This window comes from Parus major, chromosome 3, assembly GCF_001522545.3.
Source record: "Parus major isolate Abel chromosome 3, Parus_major1.1, whole genome shotgun sequence".
In the NCBI taxonomy this organism is placed as follows: Eukaryota; Metazoa; Chordata; class Aves; order Passeriformes; family Paridae; genus Parus; species Parus major.
Window position 1 is genome coordinate 77,936,880 of NC_031770.1, and position 20,179 is coordinate 77,957,058.

The 20,179-nt window shown below is 38.8% G+C and overlaps 1 protein-coding gene across 6 annotated transcripts in view; it reads left to right on the forward strand.

The window, feature by feature from the left end:
* Window positions 1-15,766, forward strand: part of AKIRIN2 (akirin 2) — a 16,916-nt gene extending 1,150 nt beyond the window's left edge. The window contains exons 2-6 of one of the 6 annotated variants that reach the window (XR_001520226.3): window positions 9,958-10,101; window positions 10,824-10,958; window positions 13,576-13,769; window positions 14,625-14,696; window positions 15,014-15,697. Coding sequence is in view for 4 of the 6 variants with exons in the window: in XM_015620770.3 (XP_015476256.1) it covers window positions 9,958-10,101; window positions 10,809-10,958; window positions 14,625-14,743 (413 nt within the window). In the remaining 2 variants the exon portion in view is untranslated. The other 5 variants (XR_001520225.3, XM_015620772.3, XM_015620771.2 and 2 more) reach the window with 5 other exon arrangements.
* The last annotated feature ends 4,413 nt before the right edge of the window (window positions 15,767-20,179 follow it).

Genomic DNA, 20,179 nt, shown 5'->3' on the forward strand with positions numbered 1-20,179 from the left:
CCCCCTCCCTCCTGTTCCATGGGTGCCTGGATGTGGCAAGGAGAGCCGCAGGGGCGAGTCGAGCTGCGGAAACGCTGGGGGCGGCAGGGGACGGGGGTGTGACCGAGGTGGGGCTGGGGTCGGGAGTCGGCAGGGCCCCAGTCGATCCCTCCTCGCAGCCATTATCGGTGGGTCGAGGCGGCGGCACCTCCTCCCGTTGCTCAGACATCGGGGGAGGGCGAGGGGGGCAGGGCGGGGAGGCCGGCCTGTCATCCATCACCCGCAAAACGCCAGTGGGAAAAAGCAAAAGCGGATAAAACAAAGGGGTAATCCCACTTCCCAGCCCCTTAATACGGGCCATCGTCCCGGATAACCCCTTCCGTGGTATCCTTAAAAGTTCCGTAGGAAAACCGGGCGTTAAAAGCGGTTGTCTGTAAGGGTGAGAGTTGCCTTTAGGGCAGATAAAATGGAATCGGGCGGTCTCCTCCTCTCGTCTGGGAGACGCGGGGCAAGAACGAAACCCTTTTACATTCTTAAGGTACGAGAGATGAGTCAACCGGCGGCCCTGAAAGCTCGAGGTCTGCTTGTGTAATGGTTGTCAATTAAAAATCAACCGAATTCTTTTTAGCAGCGAGTAGGGAGAGAAGAAGGGAACGAATCTTGGCTGGGCCTGCAGGATTGACTGGCCCGTGCCATGCTTAGTCCAGTGGGCAGCTTCCAGCAATGCACTCAGGGACGGTGCAGCTCGCGGCCATAAGCGGCTGTAGCGCCGAGGTATGGATGTATCCGTGTCCTTTGTGTGCAGGAAAAAAAAAAGCCCTCTGCAGTTGTTACAGCAGAATTCCTTCCGCTGTTGTGTTTGGTACTCCCTTTTATAACGAAAGTTGGCTCCAGGTTACCAAGCACTAAGTTTGAATCTTCAAATTTGTACGACAGTGCCTTGTTTCAGTATTCTTAGTTCATAAAACGGTACCGTACAATACATTTTTACAGGTTTTAATCAAATAATAAAAAATTGATATGGAGGAAATACAGAGGGCATACAGTATAAAACTTGGCATCAGTGCCTTGATATTTTTTTGAACCTCTAGGAAAGGATCTTGAATGAGTCAGCGGTCTGGGATGAGAGTTGTGATGGATGGCACTCCCTGGTACAGAGAGGCATTGCATGTACTTTGAAACAGATATTTAAAATCAGACCTAATTTGATGGTTTTAGAGGATAAGTGTTGCTTCTTTGCAGTGATTTTTTTTTTGTTTGTTTCTTTGGGGTTGGAGAGCTTAGGTTCTGAATATTTAATATTAAATACTGTCTGGCCAGTAAATATGTATTGCTGAAAGAAGGTAAATCAATAGAATTTTCGGAAGAGACAACCTACAGCGGTACTTGAGGTAATATCTAAGCTTCTGAACCTAATACCTAACCATTCAGAAGGCCTTAAAAACTGAAATGTTACTGAAATAGAGCAAATACAGGCCTCTTTATCTTCTGTGAAAATCAGGTGCAAATCCATGTGAAAAGGTGATATCTGTACAGACAAGGATGTATTTTATGTATAAAAAATGCATTTAATGTAATGAGGAGTGAATGACAGTAAATCAAAATGTCTGGTACAGCACTTGAATGCTCCTAAGCAAAACTTGAAGCATTTATAAGTTGTGCACGTTTACATGGGTTTTGCTTAAAAGCTCCCTCTGTGGTTTCTGTTACAGAAAAAAAATCCTTACACTGTGCTGGTATAAACGTATCTGTTAATCAGCTTGCTTAGCTTTTAGTTTCAGTTGAATTTGGGGGTATTATCACATTGTATATTTCATATCAACCCTCGCTGGGCAAATTAGGGCTCATAATTTTAAAGGAGCCAGTTGAAAGACTGTGTGTGATTCATCTAATTTTGTAAATATACCTGTGAGCTAATAGTTTGCATTTTTCCTGGTAGTCACTTGGAAGAATCAGATGGTTTGTTCTAGAGTTCTGACTTAGGTTGAGGCCTAGTGTGCTCCAGAAATATGTATTGCTTTCCATTGACTGTAAAATGAGTTCACATGACAATTTCTGATGCAGATGTCTGCATTAGAGTCAGAGAAATCATGCTGTTTGTATGAAAAGAATTCAAGTCCAATTTAAAAAGGCTTCCTGAGTCACCATTTTGTGTTAGATTTTGTGTTGGGAAATTTATTAACAGTAGTCAGAATTCAGTTGACTTGAAGAGTGTCTGAATTTTCTGTGATGAGAATTAATGTTCGTATGAAATCAGAGTTCTGGATGTAAAGGACCTGATGCTTAGACTTTAAGTTCATGCTTAAACGTTTTTCTTCTATCTGATATTCTGACCTGGTAGTGTTTAGCTTCACACAGTGGAGACCATATCAGCACCAGAACTTCTTAACCACATCGTCATTTCAAAAATGAATTATCTGGAAGCAGAATACAGATTGATGGAGGGGTGTACTGAGAATATAGTGTGGTAGTCATATGAGAAAACAGCTGTCTGTATAGAGTGGTCATAGACAAATAACCAATGTCTGTCTGAGAGAGGGTAGGCTTATTCAGGATGAAATTTATCTCTCACAAGAGTGTTTTAATATTTTGTGGTTATTTGAACAGCTGTTAGGTCACTTCCAGTTTCTTGGTGAATTTGGCAGTCAAACTGCAATTGTGGCTTTTCAGTCTGTACTTTCTGTGGAATTGTGCTTACTGGCTTGAGCATACTCATAGCTGCATTTGCTGATTTTTGAATAGCATTATTTGCATGTGGAATGATGGTTTTAAAACGATGTTCACTATAAGCAGTGCAGAACATACCTGCCTGGTGTAATACTGGTTTAGTTTTGAAAGAGTGGCTCTTCTTAAATATTTTTCTACTGCTTGAATACTGCAGATGAGTTTTAGTTTCATTTAAGTTCTAGCTGTAAGTGAGACTATTTTGTGTAATCAGAATAACTGCACCTGGGTCTGGATGCTGCCTATGTGTTATGCATACACTCGTTGGGTTTCCTCTAAAGTCTAGAGGGTGCTTTTCTGTTTCAAAGCTGTTAAAGGAATTCAAGGATGAAAGGAGAAAATATTGGCAATATTACTTCTTTGTTCTCTGCTGGATGTTTTGGAACCATTGTTTGCATTTTTACCCAGGTGATAGATTGTTTGGGAGTGGGGAGAAAAGAGAAAAAAATAACTTAATTTTTTTAAATTCAGAGGTAGGTTAGTTGTTGAAAACCTGCATGTTTGGACATTTCTGAGATCAAAGCTACAGTAGGGGGAATACAGTTGAAAGAAATTGGGGGGACAGAAGAGAGAAATAATGTTGATTTTAGGGATTCAAATCTCCTAATTCTTGGTACATAGAAACTCTGAAGACAGACTGAGATCAAAAGTTTTTTTTACACACTTCATCCAGAGCCAGAGGTTAACTTGAAAGAAATCTACCGACTTTAGCGCATGCAGTTTTTCCTCCATCTGAAGTATTCAACGGCCTCAACACTTCCCCAGCAACTAACTAATGTTGCAAACTAAAAACCGTAGTGGTTGGAGCTGTTAAGAAAAGGCCTATCGTAAGGGACTCTACAAACACAAGGTAGATGAATTTGCCTTTGGTATGTCCTTTCTCTTCCACAGAATAGTCTGGAATAAGATTGATGTAATTGACACAGTTTTTAAAGTTAAAGCAAGAAAATGTCTTTGACCTTTTTGTATAGGAAGAACAGTTAGTCTTCCCTGTGGGCTGTCCTCCTATGACCTTTGAGTTGCCCCTTGAGTAAATTGAACTCCAGTCTGAAACTTGGTCAGGCAATGGCTGAGCATAGGTTTAGCTTTTAAATGAGCAGATCCAGTGGCTTTGGAGTGTTGCATACTAGTAGTGTTGCATCTCTTTCTTCTTAATTTCTGTTTTGTTAACTTATCCACATGTGTATTTATTGCTAAATTATCTTGGTGAGATGCCAAGTCTCTCATTGCTCTCCAGTATTGCAGAAATCATTAGGATCTGAAAAAACAAAACATTCCCACCCCTTAAAAAAAGTCACGTAATGGCTGCATCTGGATTTCATAATTTAATTTCTATGAGAAGTTTCTATATAGATGCCCATGGTGACTATAAATGTTAAATACCCTTGGTAGGAGATGTCATAAAATGTTGAAGCTGCTTTTTTTGTTTCAATGGCAAGTCTGATAAATGCAATGTGACAATTTTTTATGTGAAGGGAAAGATCTAATTGCTGTGTCTAATACATTTTGCATTGCTTGATTTATTTTTCATTCCTCAGTCCCTTGATCAGGAGAACGGGGACTTCCATAAATAACACATTTGCAGAATGAGCTAATGCATATGTGAGCATCCTTCTTGTGGGAGAGCCAGAACTTTTGTCAGCCTGAAACCTGGAGTAACTGGATCTTGTGAGGTGCTCTGCTCTGTGCCCCAGTCCATGGCAAGCTCCGTAGCTATAGCCAGGGGCTATGAGGTGTCAGCATGCACCCGTTATCTTTCTTCTCCCCATCTTAGAGCATACTCCTCTGAGGGGGAGCATACTTTCTGAAAGTATACATTCTGTAACTAACCTTTTAACATGCCTAACTGAGAAGCATAAGTGGAGTGGTTGATATCTGAGACCAAAGCAAGAGAGCAAGAGGAATATTTGGGTTGTTTTAATTTCTATCTCTGCCAGGGTTCCCTGGTTAAGTAGAAAAAAAAGCCTGAGGAATACTTTTACCTATTGCTCTGCTGCAGTGCTGCCATTTGAGGAAACTGGCATCTTAAAATCAACATTGTATGTCAGTAGTCTGGTGGGGAGACCAAAAGTAGGAATGTGGTAACATCAACTAGGTGTTGAATAAGGTTGAAAGTCTAATGGAACTACGTTATATGTTAATTTGAACTAGGACAGTGGAGCAGTTTTGTTTTAACAGAAGTTAAAATCCCTAAAGATGTCACTGACATCAGGATAACATTTGGTTGATTACTTAGAAGAAATCTCAGGCATGCTTTAAGTTTGAATGCATACATTGAATGTGGTGACATTGCAAACTGAAACCTGAGCTAAAGGTTCCATTTCAGGCCAGGAAGACTGCTACTCTGATTTCAGCACATTGAGTCCACCTTCCTGTGTGTTTTGCTGAGTTTTCCTTTAGCTAAATGAGAGAAGCCAGGAACTGTGATGAGAGATTGAGACGCTAGTTTAAAAAGCCCAAAGAAAGTACTTCAAGTAAAACAGTCAGCACCTTCATAGTTGATAAGCAGTTATTAAAAGGAGAAAATAATTGTTTGCCATGTTAACTTTTTAAATTGAAGTGGTGTCTCCGTGTACATAATTTCTAGGTAATTACAGGTCAGGATGAAGTAATTAGATGGCAGAATTTTGAAAAATATTAACTTGACTTCTTACCATGAATTAAAGCAAGTAGGAAGACTACATCACTCCTTGGAAATTAATATTTGGCTTTGTAATCCATTAGTGTGACAATCATATTTGAGATATCAAACTTGAACTCTATTTTACCCTGTTCATATTTCATCTTCTCTTCATTCGGAAATCTTTGTTCTCCAGATGACATCTCAAGTTCTGAAAGATCTTAATGCAAAACTTAACCTACATACTCAACTTTATTCTCTCAGTATACACCTCTGGATAAAAAAGAGTATCCATCTATTTCATTGTATTCAGATGTATTTGTCTGAATCCCTGATGCCTTTGGTGGTTATGGTGAGGGAATGGCAGTTTTCATTTTTCCTTCTTAATCTTAGCCTTGAACCTGAAGGAGAAAGGGACATAAAACAGATTCTTGTGTAACTGGTAGAGATTCATAGTCGTATTTGAAATGCAATTTATGAAGTACTAATTCATTTCGGTGTGTTAGCAGTATGGCTTTTTCTTGCTGCTACGCCATATTTGAGAAGTCTAATTTTCAGTTTTAGCACCTCTGCCTGGTGTTTCCTGTTAAATAGCTCTGCGCCTTCAGAGGCATCTCTAACCAGTAGGAAACACTGAGCACAGAGGAAAGAGTGAAATCACAAATAAACTGAGGATAGGTCACAGTGATGTGTGTTTCATCATATTAAATATATTCCTTTTATCATTTCAGATCAAATCACTGTCTCATGTACAATATATGATTTGAACTTGTTGTTTGTATGTTCAAGGTGGATGAAAGCTTTTATTTAAAATATCTAGGAAGTTGTAATATATGTGATGCAAGTTCTCACTTTAATTTTATAGTCTTGGAGAAGGTGACAGTAGATTTTCTTTAATGAGTGCACTTTCAGATTCTAAGATCTTGTATATAAAATAATTTGTTAATTAAAATGCATGTCATTGTTTCAAAGGACAGTTCAGGCCTCCACACTGAGGCACATAAAAATACTGTACTGTGTTTGACACCACTTCAGTGAACATTTTAGTTCAGTTGTGCACTGCAGAGATAATACTCAGAAATAATTGGAAGCTGGAGAAGTTAAAAAACCGAGCTTGAAAAAGCAGGGAGGTTTTCTGGAAGCAAAAGTAGGTTGGATCTACTAATTCTAAGCTTTGTTTAACTGGGTCAGAGTTTTAAAAGTCTTTAGATTTAGATGTCTGCTGTATAGATGGTGTTCAGAAGTTGTCTGATTTGCACTACCTTAGTATTTCACTTGCTTCCTGCAAGTGCTATAAAAATGTTGTTAATATATTTGTGTGGAATTATGAAACAGAACCGAAAATGGGAGAAGTAACTTGGTGCATTTAAATAGTTTTTCTTACTGCATTAGATTATTTTATTTAGCATTGAGATTTTCATTTAATTTAAATTGAGACTTTCATTTAAAGATTCATTTAAAATGAGTCATAAATATTTGCAGGCTTACATTGCACTTCACAGTGAAGCAGTTTTGTTTTAAGAATAAGATTTTTATGCTACTGTAACTTAATAAGAATGTCTGTACTTAGTCTTTGCTGATATAAAAATGTGCCTGCTTTATTTGAAGTATTCCTGGTCTCATGATTCATGTGAGAAATCATTAAAAGTTTGGTGCTGTGTTAAACTTGGGTTTCCTGACTGTTAATCTCCATTTTATAAGTGGTAGAAATCGGGAAGTATGAGATGAGTCAGTCTCCTTGCCTCCTATCAGCAAGGTACCGAATATACCTTATGGTCCAGTTCTCTGTGCTGAGCTGTTGTGCCTTTAATCTTCTAAGTTAGTCTGAACAGAGGAATACCATTTACCAAAACAGCTTATGGGTATGCTTAGCAAGTGTTCAGTCAGTGCTTAACATTTCAGGCTTTTTTTCTCCTGGTTGCTGTTTGCAGTGTAGGCAGTGTCATGTTTAAATAGTCCTTTCTCTTAAAGTTTGCTTAGTTCTATACCTTTAGCCGAAGTCATAGTAATACTAACTGTAAAGTGATTTTGTTAGGATGGGGGCTCTCCTAGTATCTGTCAGTAGTGTTTCTAGAGATTTTTGATTTTGACAGCAATATTTGAAGGTGGCAATTTGAAAAGTGCTGCCAAATTATAAGTAGATGAAATTGCTGTAATATGATTAAGACTTCTTGTCCACAATTCAGTATAATTTGAAATAGCATCATGTATCTTTGGTGCACAAATCATAGTTTTCTATCCTAGTTGTTCCTGTTTTCCGAAAGTCCACACCTGATTTCTCTCCTCCTCTCCCTGTTTCCCCCACACCCCTCCCTTGCTTTTGTTCCTTCTATTCTGGCTGGTGTTTTAACATTTTCTCTGAATTATTCCTTGTTTAATTTCAAGGGTTTGTTAGGATTCAAGGAGACATGGCTCCTTTGTTGTTTTGATTTAACTCTTGGAGTTGTATCAGTTGGCCAGACTGTTTATGTTTATCATCCTTAACGATTTTGGTTAATGTGGTTTGAGAATGTTTCTGCAAAAAGATAAAAGGAGAACTGTAGAAAAGATATTTAGCTTAGTTGTTACACCTGAAATTTGGATGATTTTTTTTGCAGGTCACATGGAGTTTAGAAAGTATAGCCAGGACAAAGTAGTCATAGTGCAGGATGGTCATGGTCTGTTATGTTCTTCAGTTAATACAAATGCAGTGTGAATATGCGCAGTCATGTTTCTTGAAGTGTAATCATGCTTTAGGACAGATGATCCTATCAGTTAATTTGGTTCCCATTCAAAATTATGCAGTATCACTGCAGCCAGAACAGCACTTGATTTTGAGGAGAGGTAGTGTTCTACCACTATAATGCCATTATAAATGTATAAATAGTAGGAGTATAAATATTGTTAGGTGGTTCTCTTAACTGGTGTGTATATGCACGTGACCAACTCTGCATGGGTTTCTGTTTAATTATGGAAGCCTGACTATATCTTCACATGATTTATGTAGTTTGGTACCATACAGGAGTGTATGTGCCTTGTAATACAGAAAGTATGAATCCTCCATCCCCCTGCGCCACTTTCTTGTGGTTCCTTCTCTTAATTTACCTGCTGTGCTTTTTTATTACTGTTTTATTAATGTCTTCTGCATTTACCATATTACTGACCTCCCATTAGAGAGTTGAAAAATGTAGAGCTACAGGCATGGGACTGAAAAGTTATCAAGTCCTTAATTAGAGGACAAAATCCAAGAAGCTCCTTTGTTGATTCAAAACAGTTTCCTCTCTTTTTATAAATTGGAAATCTCTTGACTGACTCATGGAATTGTATCATGACAGTATTTAGACTTCTGAACTGAGAATTGGTGTTTGCTTCCACTTGGTCTAGCAGAGGCTTCAGCCAACTGACTGAAGACAGCTGTAGCTGAAGTTACCTGCATCAATCACATGGTTCCTTTTTAGAAGGGTTCAGATATGCAAGCTCAATAGCATAGGAATTACAAATACGAAATTTGGTTTAAGTTTTCATGGTATTGTATTGGCAAAATGCGACAGGAAGGTTCTGAGTAGAGTCCTTTGTAATTCTGACATGATCAAACAGATTTATATGTATCTGAGTTTTGGAAAGTTGTCCTTGTTAAAATTGTAGAAGTGTCAGTGGAAGGCAATCATGCAAGTAATCTTTTTCTTGCTGCATTTAAGCATTTTAAAGTAAGAGTTCTTATAAAGGAGAGTGTTTGGAAATTTCTTTATGGGAAAGTCTTACGTAAAAAATAGAAAATTCCTTTTTTTCCTTGAAAATTTAACATTCCCAGTTAGGCCACTGATGCACCTGAATGCCCTTTGGTATTTGGAATTTCAGAGAGAAAGCACACAGGATTGGTTCCTGTTGCAAGGATTACTCTTTCCCTTAAGATTCTACAGTGGAGATGAGATTATTAAAATAATTTGCTGTACTTTATTTATTGCAATCAAAAACTGCACTGCATATTGCCATATTCCTTTAAAGAAGACTGTTGATCCATTTATGTGGACAAATTTGAGGCTGTCAAAAATGTCGTGGAAAGCTTTTGTATTTTTCTTGTCAGCTTCCAATTCTTTGATATTTTAAGCAGTAGGTGCTTAATGCATACTGTCTAAATTGTGTTTTCCTCTTCACTGTGCTGCCTGTGAAGCAGGCCACTCAGACCTGCAGATAGGAATGGCAATTCATGTGGATGTTTTATGCTAGAGTCTCTTGTTACTGTTAACTCTGTGAGTGATAAATGCTGTGTGTGGGTGAAAGATAAAATTAGAGATTAAATATATGAAGCAAAGATAATTAATACCAGTATAAGTTTTATTGCCAAATTTTTATCCATGCTCATTGTATTGTTCCTAAATTTTAGGATGCTGGGTTTTTTTGTTAGCAGTACTCTGGTGCCAATACTTGACCTTAACAAAGAACATTTTTGCTAGTGTTCTCCTACTGAAAATAGTCTGGGTTACCTTTCTTTTAATCAGTTTATGTGGGTTTTACAGGTCATGTTTTAGGAGTCTATCTTTTATCATCTGTTACTTACCTACAGCATTTGATGTTTGAGTGGAAATCAAGAAAAAAGGTGAAATGTAAAGATAATTATATTAGGGGTTTGGTTTTGTTATTTCTTTTCTTTTTAGAACAAATTCTGTACAACATAAAACAGGAGTACAAACGCATGCAGAAGAGAAGACATTTAGAAAATAGCTTCCAGCAGACAGATCCTTGTTGTTCTACTGATGCACAGCCACATGCATTTCTCCTTACTGGACCAGCTTTGCCAGGTACCCAGATAATTCTGTGTAATTTTCCTCTGTTTTCTTAGACTCTGCTTGTGTAAACAATTTTTTCTATTTACTTGGTGGTTTATGTCACTGTCTCACCAGTTACTGTTGGTTTTTTGGCCATAAATCGTGTGTAATTCTGCTGTATTCTGTTATTCTGTCAGATTCCATTTGAGTAAATAGTTTTCCCTGTTACCTGTTGTGTTGTGACACATTCCACTAGTTACTGCTGCTTTTTTTGGCAATAAGGGCATTGGTCTGGAAGATGGTAGCTTTTCATTTAAAGAATTGGTTGGACAAAAACCTGGCATTGTTTTCAGTAGACCATCCTACCTACTCTGTCACAGATACTGTAATAGGCTTTTGCAGAGCAGCTGTCTTGGCACCAATATACTGTACTATATGTTTTCTATAGAATAGAAGCTTTAATTTGTGTATGGCAACTGCCGTGTAAATGGTGTTCACAGTTCAAGTGTGATACTCTTGGGATTTTGATAGTTGTGTGTATTGTCCATTGCAGATGGCTTCCTTTTGAGCATCCAGTTCTGCTTCAGTAGTAACTAGGAGGATCAAATAGCAGAAAAAATTGTCTTTAAATGTTTTGTAAAGTTCCTTTAATATAAAAGGTGGGAAAAAACCTGATTATAAAAAATTGGTTCTGATCTGCTTATAATTGTAAATTGGTATGCCCAAATATTTACTCTTAGGTACTTCATCTGCAGCATCATCACCATTGAAAAAAGAACAGCCCCTGTTTACTCTCAGACAAGTTGGAATGATCTGTGAACGTTTGCTGAAAGAGCGTGAAGAGAAAATCCGTGAAGAGTATGAAGAAATTTTGACCACAAAACTTGCAGGTATCTTATAGTTCAGAATAATATACATCAGAGTGAGATTGAAAGCTTAAAACTTCTCTTATTTTTGTTACAGTGTATGTTTTTTTCTGACCTAATCTGATGAAGGAATGGGGTTGCATACATGACATGGAAAAAAAAAAAATACTCCCTTTGATAGTTTTTTTTTCCTTCTGTGCTGCTTTGGATAGAAAGTATGACTCTTAGTTATTACTACTCAGTGCAGACAGTGATTCTATTTCAGTTAGAACTTTCTCTTGCTATTGTGTCTGAATTGCAGTTTCCCCTTTTTTTTTTTTTTTTTTTTTTTTTTCTTTTTTTTCTTTTTTTCCTCCAGAAAGTCTGCCTTTAGATCTCTTTTTGAAGGACTGTTTTTTTGTTTTGTTTTTTTCCTGCTTGGGAACTGACTTCCTTTTTCTGGAATTTGGCAAGATGACAGTACTTTAGATTTCCCTTTCTCTTCCCTTTACTTAACATTACACTGCTGCCAGCAGTGTTTGGTTATCTGCTTGAGAATCAGTTCAGCTGTTTTTCTGATGCTCCATGTTGAATTCTTGTATTTCACAATTCAGCTGAAATTCTTGGCACCTGATGCCAGCTTATCATTCCATAAAGATCATGGTAATGTCAGCATTGTAAATATGACCTTTCTTCAGTTTTTAAGGTCCTGTACCTCTAAGTTTCTTGCTAGCATTTGAGCATCTAAATTCTTACGCATTCATACTTTCACAGTATGATTTGGAGTCTAATTTAATATTTAGTGTCATGATAATGAAAATCTGAGCACATTCTTCTGCAGACTTGCTTTTGAATACCTGCAACTGTTCTGCTTCCCACCTGAAAACACATCAGAATTACAGTTGGCAGGTCTCTTCAGGTGGGAATAAAACCCTTTACAGCCAGAGGGTCACCAGGCTTGTGGGTTGCTTGTGATAGTATTGTCTCTGCACCCAAGGTTCTGTTAATGTTCTGCACTTGCTGATCTGCCATTTCTGTGTAAGAAATTGCTATAGTTCTATGTCCCTCTTAAATTACATTGATTTAAAACTAAAATTAGAGCCATGAATATTTTTGCTGCTGTGGGCCTGGTGTTCCATTTCAGTGCTGTTCTTTTTAACCTGCTTCAGCCTGATGAATTAGGACTCTATAGAATTTTATTCTCCTAATTTATGTATGTTAGGAATTAGGTCATTTCTTGTATTTTCTTAAATGCATTTCATTGAGCAGGGATCATAACCATTTGAAGATCAGATAGATTTACATTTGTTCCGGACACTGTTGGAGTACAAGCTCGTAGTTCTTGACACAGGAAGCCCCTTGGTCAGGTTCCTTACATGTGCTCTGTCTCTCTGTCCCAAAAGGAGCATTGTTGGGTTTGTTTTTGGGAAAGAGAGGGGATTGAATTCTATCTGGGAGTTGTGGTTTTGTGAGATGATTCAGGTTTACTTGTTCTTACCGTGGTGCTCACCGAAGAGCAATTAGGAAGATCGTGTTACTGCAGCACATACATTAAGCCAGTAATACATTTTCAACATCATATGGGAATTCAAAGACTGACAAAAGAATTTAGAAATTCCTTACATAGAAGGCCAGTTACGGTTGTTTGACAGAATGGTTACAACCTTTTCTAAATTTGATGCAGTAAGGTGATACTCTTCGTTACAAAAGTGAAGTCAAAGGAAGTGTAACTGGAAATTCCATAATAAATCTCAGTTGAATAGCTTCTTTCAAGTGACTTAACTGAATGTTTGCATCTTGGATATTTTCAAGTTCTCAAGCAGGTAGTTAGCCAGATACTACCTATTCTTTCCTTCTCCCATGTTCTTTGCAAGTAGAGTTGCTTTTTTTGCAGAATAAATGTTTGGTAAATGGAGAACTCAGATCATTGTAATGCCCTGATTTTTCTTCCTGCCTCCATTACCTGAACTGAAACTGCTGTTGGTGCAAACTTGGTTTTGCAAGAGCCTTAGGGAAACACTAGCTTGAAAGGTTTTAAAGAATTTGTGAAAAACAGTGTTTTATAGTATTGTAATTGAATCTATGTTCATGTCATTTAGCCACCTGACTTAAAATACTTAGGATGCATATAATACAGTTATGTAAGTGTTTGTGCAGTGTTCACTTAAATTTTCAAGTGGTTCACTGTAGGCTGCTCCAGCCTTTGGATTGCTTAACTTCTGAATCTGAATGTCACAAAAAAAGGGCTTTATAGTAACTAGGTATTTTAAAAATTGGCAAAGCTGTACGTCTAACAAAGGTGATGGTAAAAAGCAGCTGTGCATGTTGACTTCCACCTTCAAGGAATAACATTTGCAAGTTTGATTTTCACCTTTAATACATACTTTAAGGAAAAGTTGTAGTTGCTGTTATGTTTTGAAATGGTTTCAGGGCACTAGATCCTTCAATCTGTGTTATTTTGTTGTTTGGCTGAAGTCCTCGCATGGCTGCTGAAAAGCTGCTGGTCAGAACTGCAGTGAAACAAGTCCTGCTTCTGGCAGAGGGGAGCTGACCCCTGGCCCCCTTGGTCAGGGATGAATGTCCTTAGATCTTTGGGTCCGCTCCGTACTTTGGGCTGCTGCTGCACTACTTGCTGATTACTGATACCCTGTTTACTTCAAAGGTGAAGCTCATCCCTGCAAGAGGATGGGGACTTTATTGGGGCAAACCTGTGGGACTAGGAACCACTACAAATCTAACTGCATTTTTGGTTGAAGATTGCCTTCTTTGACCTTGCCCTTTTCTCAGAACACCCCACATTGCTGCACATGTATTTTTCCACAAGGGAGGAAGGGGAATGGAGAGGAGCGGCATCTGGTAGATATTACTCTCCTTGTTCAATTTCCTAATTCTGAAAGGTGATATCCTGCTGATGAGTGCAGTATTAAAACTGAATAAAATATTGCAAATGTATTTGTATGTATGTATGTGTGTGTAGAAAGAGTAACCTTTCTGGGAAATAGTGGTGCTTAGTTCAAAGCCAAGTGTGTTCCATATCAGAATTTCAGATGACACAGTAACAATGTTCATACAGTCCAATCAACTATGTCTCCCATAGTAGCTACTTTTGTGATTGAAATTACTTAAAAGTTAGTCACTTAGCATTTCATCCTTTCAGCTTCTTTTGCTTTTGATTTTCTGGTGGTCAGCAAGTAGAATTTCTAACTCTGTAGCAAATCCCTTTCCCGTACTTTTGTGTTTCCATTTCATTAAATTAATTTTCTTAAATCTAGTAGTGGTAGGAGCAGACAAATTATGTTTCCAACCCTAGCACTGACCTTTGTCACGTTTTCCTTAACTACGCTGCCCCCATTATGGATCTGTAAAATGGGCACACTTCATTTCTTCAAAGTACAGTGTGTGATACTTAGCAGGTGTGAGGTATATTGAGGTTTTTGTTATGTGCAGCACAATTCTTTCTGAATTTACTGCCATCTTTCTCATTTACAGAAGTTTGTAAGGGACAGCCTTTTAATTAAGGGGACATTGGCTGAATTGTTCTGGAAGATAAAAAAGAAATGGCAGCTATAAACTGTATTAAGTTATTTAAAACTAGTACTAGTTGGGGGTGTGTTTAACATGAATGATTTCTGTGTATAAAAATAACCCCCGAGTTTTTTTTCTGCTTGATTTAAACTTAAAACTCATACTTTTATTGCTTCATCCTTCCAGAACAATATGACGCATTTGTGAAGTTCACGCATGATCAGATCATGCGACGATATGGAGAACAGCCTGCCAGTTGTGAGTATCTCTTTTTTCTGGTCCCTGTAGCAGCATTGAGTTACTGAATGTTCAATAATTTAAATGGCCATTGTTTGCTGTTAAGCTGCTAGGCCCCAAGGTAAAATACTTGAAATTAAAAATGTGGAATATTGAGGTTGAAAGGGAGGTGTGAGAGAAAATGCAGTTTGTGTTTAAAACATCTAGAACTGTTTTCCCATAGCATGCTGGGGTTTTAATTTTGAAATCAGTTTTGATACTACCATAGAAAGTTTGCACAGAGCTGACACTCACTACTGCTGTCATTAACTCTCTTTTTTTTTTCTCTCTCTTTCCAGATGTTTCATGAATCACACTTTCTGCATATGTGGGCTGCCCTATACACCCTGTTTTATTGTTGCAAGCTATCCCAGTAAAGACTTGCAGCAATGCCATATTTTTTCCCCCCTGTGAACACAGGTTATTTCAAGCTTTTGTCAGTGGCAACCACTCTTATGCAGCAACTGGTTTTGGAGTGCTCCCTGATGTCAGTACCACCTGGATGTGGACCTTTGCTACCTGTAATAATACCAGTGGCCTCATTTGCTGTATCATTACGATTTGGCTTCTTATGTTAATAAGTTTGAAAAAGTAAAGGATTAAAGCTGGTGTTCTAGAAGTTGCCCTTCACTGGTTGTGTAAATAAAAATGTAGAATGACACTTCTGACTGAAGTTAGTGTGGTTTTCATAACTGTGCACTACAACAGAGCTGTAATCACAGTTAAGTTAGAATGTAATCCCAGGACAATTTTAAGCAAATAGCCCACAGTACTGCCTGTGAAATAGTGAAGGAGGGCATTTCTGTATTCCATGACTTTTTTGGGGGTTAAGAATGGGTTTATATGATTTCTCATTTTTGTAGTTTTTATTTATTCTATCAGTCTTTAACAAATGTTTATTGCTGCAATTTTTCAGTGTATCATTGTTTTACTGCCCTTGTAGTACTGGAATTTAGTTGGAAGAATAAAACATTTACTTCTAATCTGTTTGTTTTTAATATGCAGGTGGAACTTTTGCTGTGTATGAATAAACTTAAATCTGAGTGTTTAAATGAAAACTTTATTTTCTAGCAATAGTGGGTGGGTCAGTTTTAGATCAGGAGAAGGAGGAATATTAAAATCTCAGGTCATTCTTCAGAGGCAGAGAAATCTTCCTTAGATCGGCTGTATTGTTTCATGTTGAGGAAGTGTGTTTGGTACAGAATGGACACAAAACTGGTGATACAACTTGCTGCAGCTGACTCAAACAGCAGCTGCACTTGCCTTCTGATTTCAGTGACACACTAAAGGCAATCTTCATGAGACAGAGCAAGTGCATGGTACTGCAAGCTGGAACAGTGTAGGTGTTGCAAGAGCTGAAGGTGTGTAATGCCTGTTAAGGGTTGAGATGAGAGCCTTGTTGGATGCATTCAGCTGTTGACAGATTGCTGTGTTGGTGCTCACTGTTGCTGTCTGGCAGTGCTGGGTCTCTGAATCACTGCAAAGTTTCTACATGACAAGTCCAGATCTGTGTGTTGTGGGGTGGAAGTTTTGCTACCAAAGGCCTTCAGTTACCTGTTTTGGGGACAAGAAAGCAGTTTCTAAGTAATCATTTCATTTTAAACTGCTGCCTTTTCTAACTTATTGTCAGCTTCTGGTTAAATGGAACTCTGCTCTGTGATGGATCTCTGTCCCATCTGAGATGAACAGAGGAGTTTGAGTTGAAGCTGGTAGGTTAACTTGGTCATTGGCTCATGCTTGCTTATGGTATCAGAGAAGCCTTTATGAGCTCTGCTTCTTGAACTCTTTCACTTAGGAGTGAGATTGAGGGTTTGGAATTGGACACATTGTCCAACAGTATCAGTAGTTTCTGCTCACTTTATTAAAACCTATCTTGCCTAAATATTTGCATTATTACTACTTTATTTTCAGAATCCCAGAAATGAGAAATCTCTGCTAGACTCCCCTCTCAGGTCTTCTGTCACTGAAGATAAAACTCTCAAGGGCTGTAATTTCTGTTTGTCTGCATTGAAGTCCTCAGTCCCTCTTCTTGCTCCTCACTTTTTTGACCTCCTTTTATTAAGTTGCCCAGGCTAGAAAAACCATTGCTTCTAGGTGGACCACCATGCAAATTTTGGCATCCTCATAGATCTAATGTATTTCCTGTGTTCTTATCTTTTCCTTTGGGATATTAAGATTTATAAATAAGAAGTGATGTCATGCTAGCACGCAGCCACTTCTGTACTGCTCCAAATCGATGCATAATAAGCAGCCTTGTGGCAGATGAAAAGCATGACACTGTGGGTGCTGATGTATCACAGCTGTGGTTGCTTAATTCCCGCCTGTTTTGGAAATGAGGTTGCATTCTTTGAAATTTTTCATTTTTTTTAACCTGCTGCTTGTTCTGTCTTGGACTTCAGACCGGCTCCTTTTCCTGATCTCAGTGCCAGTATCTGGTGTGATGAATTACACATGAAAGGCTTGTTCTAACAAGAGACATACTCGTCAGTAGGAAAATGGCTGGCAATTCGATGGGCTGTTGAAAGAATTAGGAAAATTGGGGTACTCTGAGGAGCCGGCTGGTGCTTGAAAACAAACTAGCTTTGCAGAGCCTTTTTAAACGTTTTTGAGACAAGGAGAAATGGGTACAGATCAGTAACTACACAGTTCTCAGCGCTACATTTTGTGGTGGCCATGTATAGAGTATTTTTGCCATTTGTATGTAACTGCAGTCTTGTCCAAGAGCCAAGCAAGCTGAGAACAGTTAACTGGAACTTTTGAACAGAGTGAAACCAAAGATCTTGGTTAACCTGTTTTTAAGGTAGTGATGTGGTTTTTTTCTTTCCAAACAGATCTCATTTCTGTGTACTTGAAAAGCAGCATGTACATCCTGTGTGTTGATTTTTGTGTCTAGATGCGAGAGCATATAACCATAAGATGATTCAGCATTTTTCAAGGTTGCAGAGGAAGGAGATTTAAGCAATCTTGTGTGCTGATGTTTTGAGATTTTCCTGTGTACTCTTGAGCAGTGTGACCAGTCAGAGATTCTGCTTAAAAAACTCTGTTTTGTGAAATCTCTCTTCGTTCCTGAATTGGGAATTGGGAAGGATTTAAGCTTTCTGATTCGGGGAGAAAAAATGGAGGCTGGTAAAGTATTTAGAGTTTATGCTCTTGTTAACCAGTGCTTGTGACTTTTGTATTGCAAGTCATTCTCAGTGATGAAATGGCTTTTACAGGCACCTGGGCTGTTCTTATAGTTTATTGCTGTTGTAGGCTTCAAGATAAAAATTAGAAAGTTTGTGTTTGAATCCGGTAGCGCAGTAGTGTAAAGAGGTGTCAAAGAACAGCATCTGTAACAGTAGAGAAAAAGGGTTGGAAAATTATTTTAATGATCAGTAACTTGGATTCAGGTCTGATTTTTGGCAATAGTTCTGTTGAAAGATGTGGCTACCTAAGAATATGATAAAAGTTAGTTCAGAGGTGAGACTACACTGGAGTTTTGTAATGACTACAGACATTAGCACGTGGGGTGGTTTTTTTGGTCCTGTTTTCTTTTAAGTGAATATTGCAGACAGTGAAGGTTTTCTGGAATATCTGCAGACATGCCATTAGTATTCAGAGAGTTGTAGAAACGACTTTTTAATTTTCCAGTTGAAATCTCTTATTTTGGCTAAGGTATGTGAGAGTGTCTCAGCTGTTACTGATGTTTATTCCAGATTCAGTGATGTTAAGCTCTTTCCAGGAAGGTAGGACTGATTGCAAAGTCCAGCTTCTGAAGAAAGGTGAACTAAATTAAATTTATGACCAATTTAGTTTGTGTTTTTAACTGTTCAACCTTCTTCCCCCTCCTTGCTGAAGAAAATGAAGCGCCAAATACAGAATTAAAAGATTTGATCTGAGAAACCGTATGTAGCACAGCGAATGTGACTTTAACCGTACAAATCTGTTATTAGTTAAAGGGAAGAAACAGCCATTAACTATTAATTTTACTGTTTTAATGTCATGTTGCCTGCACATTTGGGGATTAAAGGCCACACACTGTTGAGGCTGGTTTCTCTTTATTTCTGAACATTTTACCCTCGGGGATGTGAAAGTTACCTGGGGTGAGGTTAGCAGAGGGGGGTGGCAGGGGACAGCTACACAGCAAAGCACTTGGCTTCCTGTCCTCTTGCACACCACAGAGACATTTGGTGCTGCTCCCTTTCATTTGTCAAGTGTGTTTGCAAGATAAACGGGGTGAGGTTCAGGAAGGCAGGGGGGCGGTGCTTGGCTTTCTCCTCTGCTGAAATGTCTTTCTGCTGCTGGAAAGCTGGCTGTATATGCTACTGAACAGGTCCCTGAGCATGCTCACCAAGGAAGAATGGGAATTTTTTACCTATGTCTTGGAACTTCCTCAAGCACTCCACTGCAATCCTGAAAATTCATGCTCTTGAGGTTTTTGTCATTGTTTCTCTAGTTGTATGTTCTGGCAGAAGAGGCTGATAAGCTTCTCCTCCTCCCCTTCCGGAGCTGGCTGGAAGCATTTAGAACCAGACCCCCCACTTAAAACACAGCAGGACATGTTGCTGTGACGGCAATTCCTGCAGTTGGAAAATACACAACTTCTACCCTCTGAACTTATTTAAAACAAGTCTGACATCTCTTACTTACATTCCTGGGGAAACAGCTGGGTAAGTTACTGGTTCTTGTAACAGGACTTCCCAGTACAAGATCTGGTTTATGGCAGTGACTGTTTTTGGAGCTCCAGGCTGAAGTGCCAGTGCAGTTAAGTAGAAGCACCTGGAGTCTGCTGATGGCTAAACTAGGGATCACTTCAATGCCTCAGAAGGAAAATGAAGGCTCTAATCCCTTCTTAGTCAACTGAGGATGTCTGGAAGTTCTTTGGAAGTAGTCTTTTATAATAAAGTAATTACCACTCAACTTTGCAGTTGTCTGGCAGGGACAAAGTCTCAACACCTCTGTTAACAGTAGCCCTTTCTAGGTGGGTGGTCAGGCTGCCCTGAAGTCCCTGCCCTTACAAAGCTGCAATGCACCTGTCAGAGCCCTCCGGAGGGTTTACCAAAGCATGGCAGATGCACTGCTCTGGAGGGCAATGCAGCTTTTCCCTTGGCTGAAGAGCAGGGCTCAGACACCAGCATAAACACATTTGCTTCTTAAATGGAGTAAAGAGAAATGGTTTGCCTGAGCAGGCTCTCTGAAGATCATCACACGAGCAGTGCTGGTACATGCCCAGCCTACACTGCCTTTCACACAGCTGTTTCTTTGGCGGCATGCAGCGCTGACCCTCGGCAAAGAGGGAAGTTACAACATGTGCTTCAGGTGGGGATTTTCCTAGCTTCCACCTGAGTGCTCAAGTGCAGTGTTCTCAGTCTGTGCTGACACAAGTTCCTCTAACAGCAGAAGTCAGCTAGTATCCATCAACTTCATGGAAAAAAGGAAATTATTCAAACAGCTCACTTTTGCTCTTAACAAAGAGCAAAACTTTG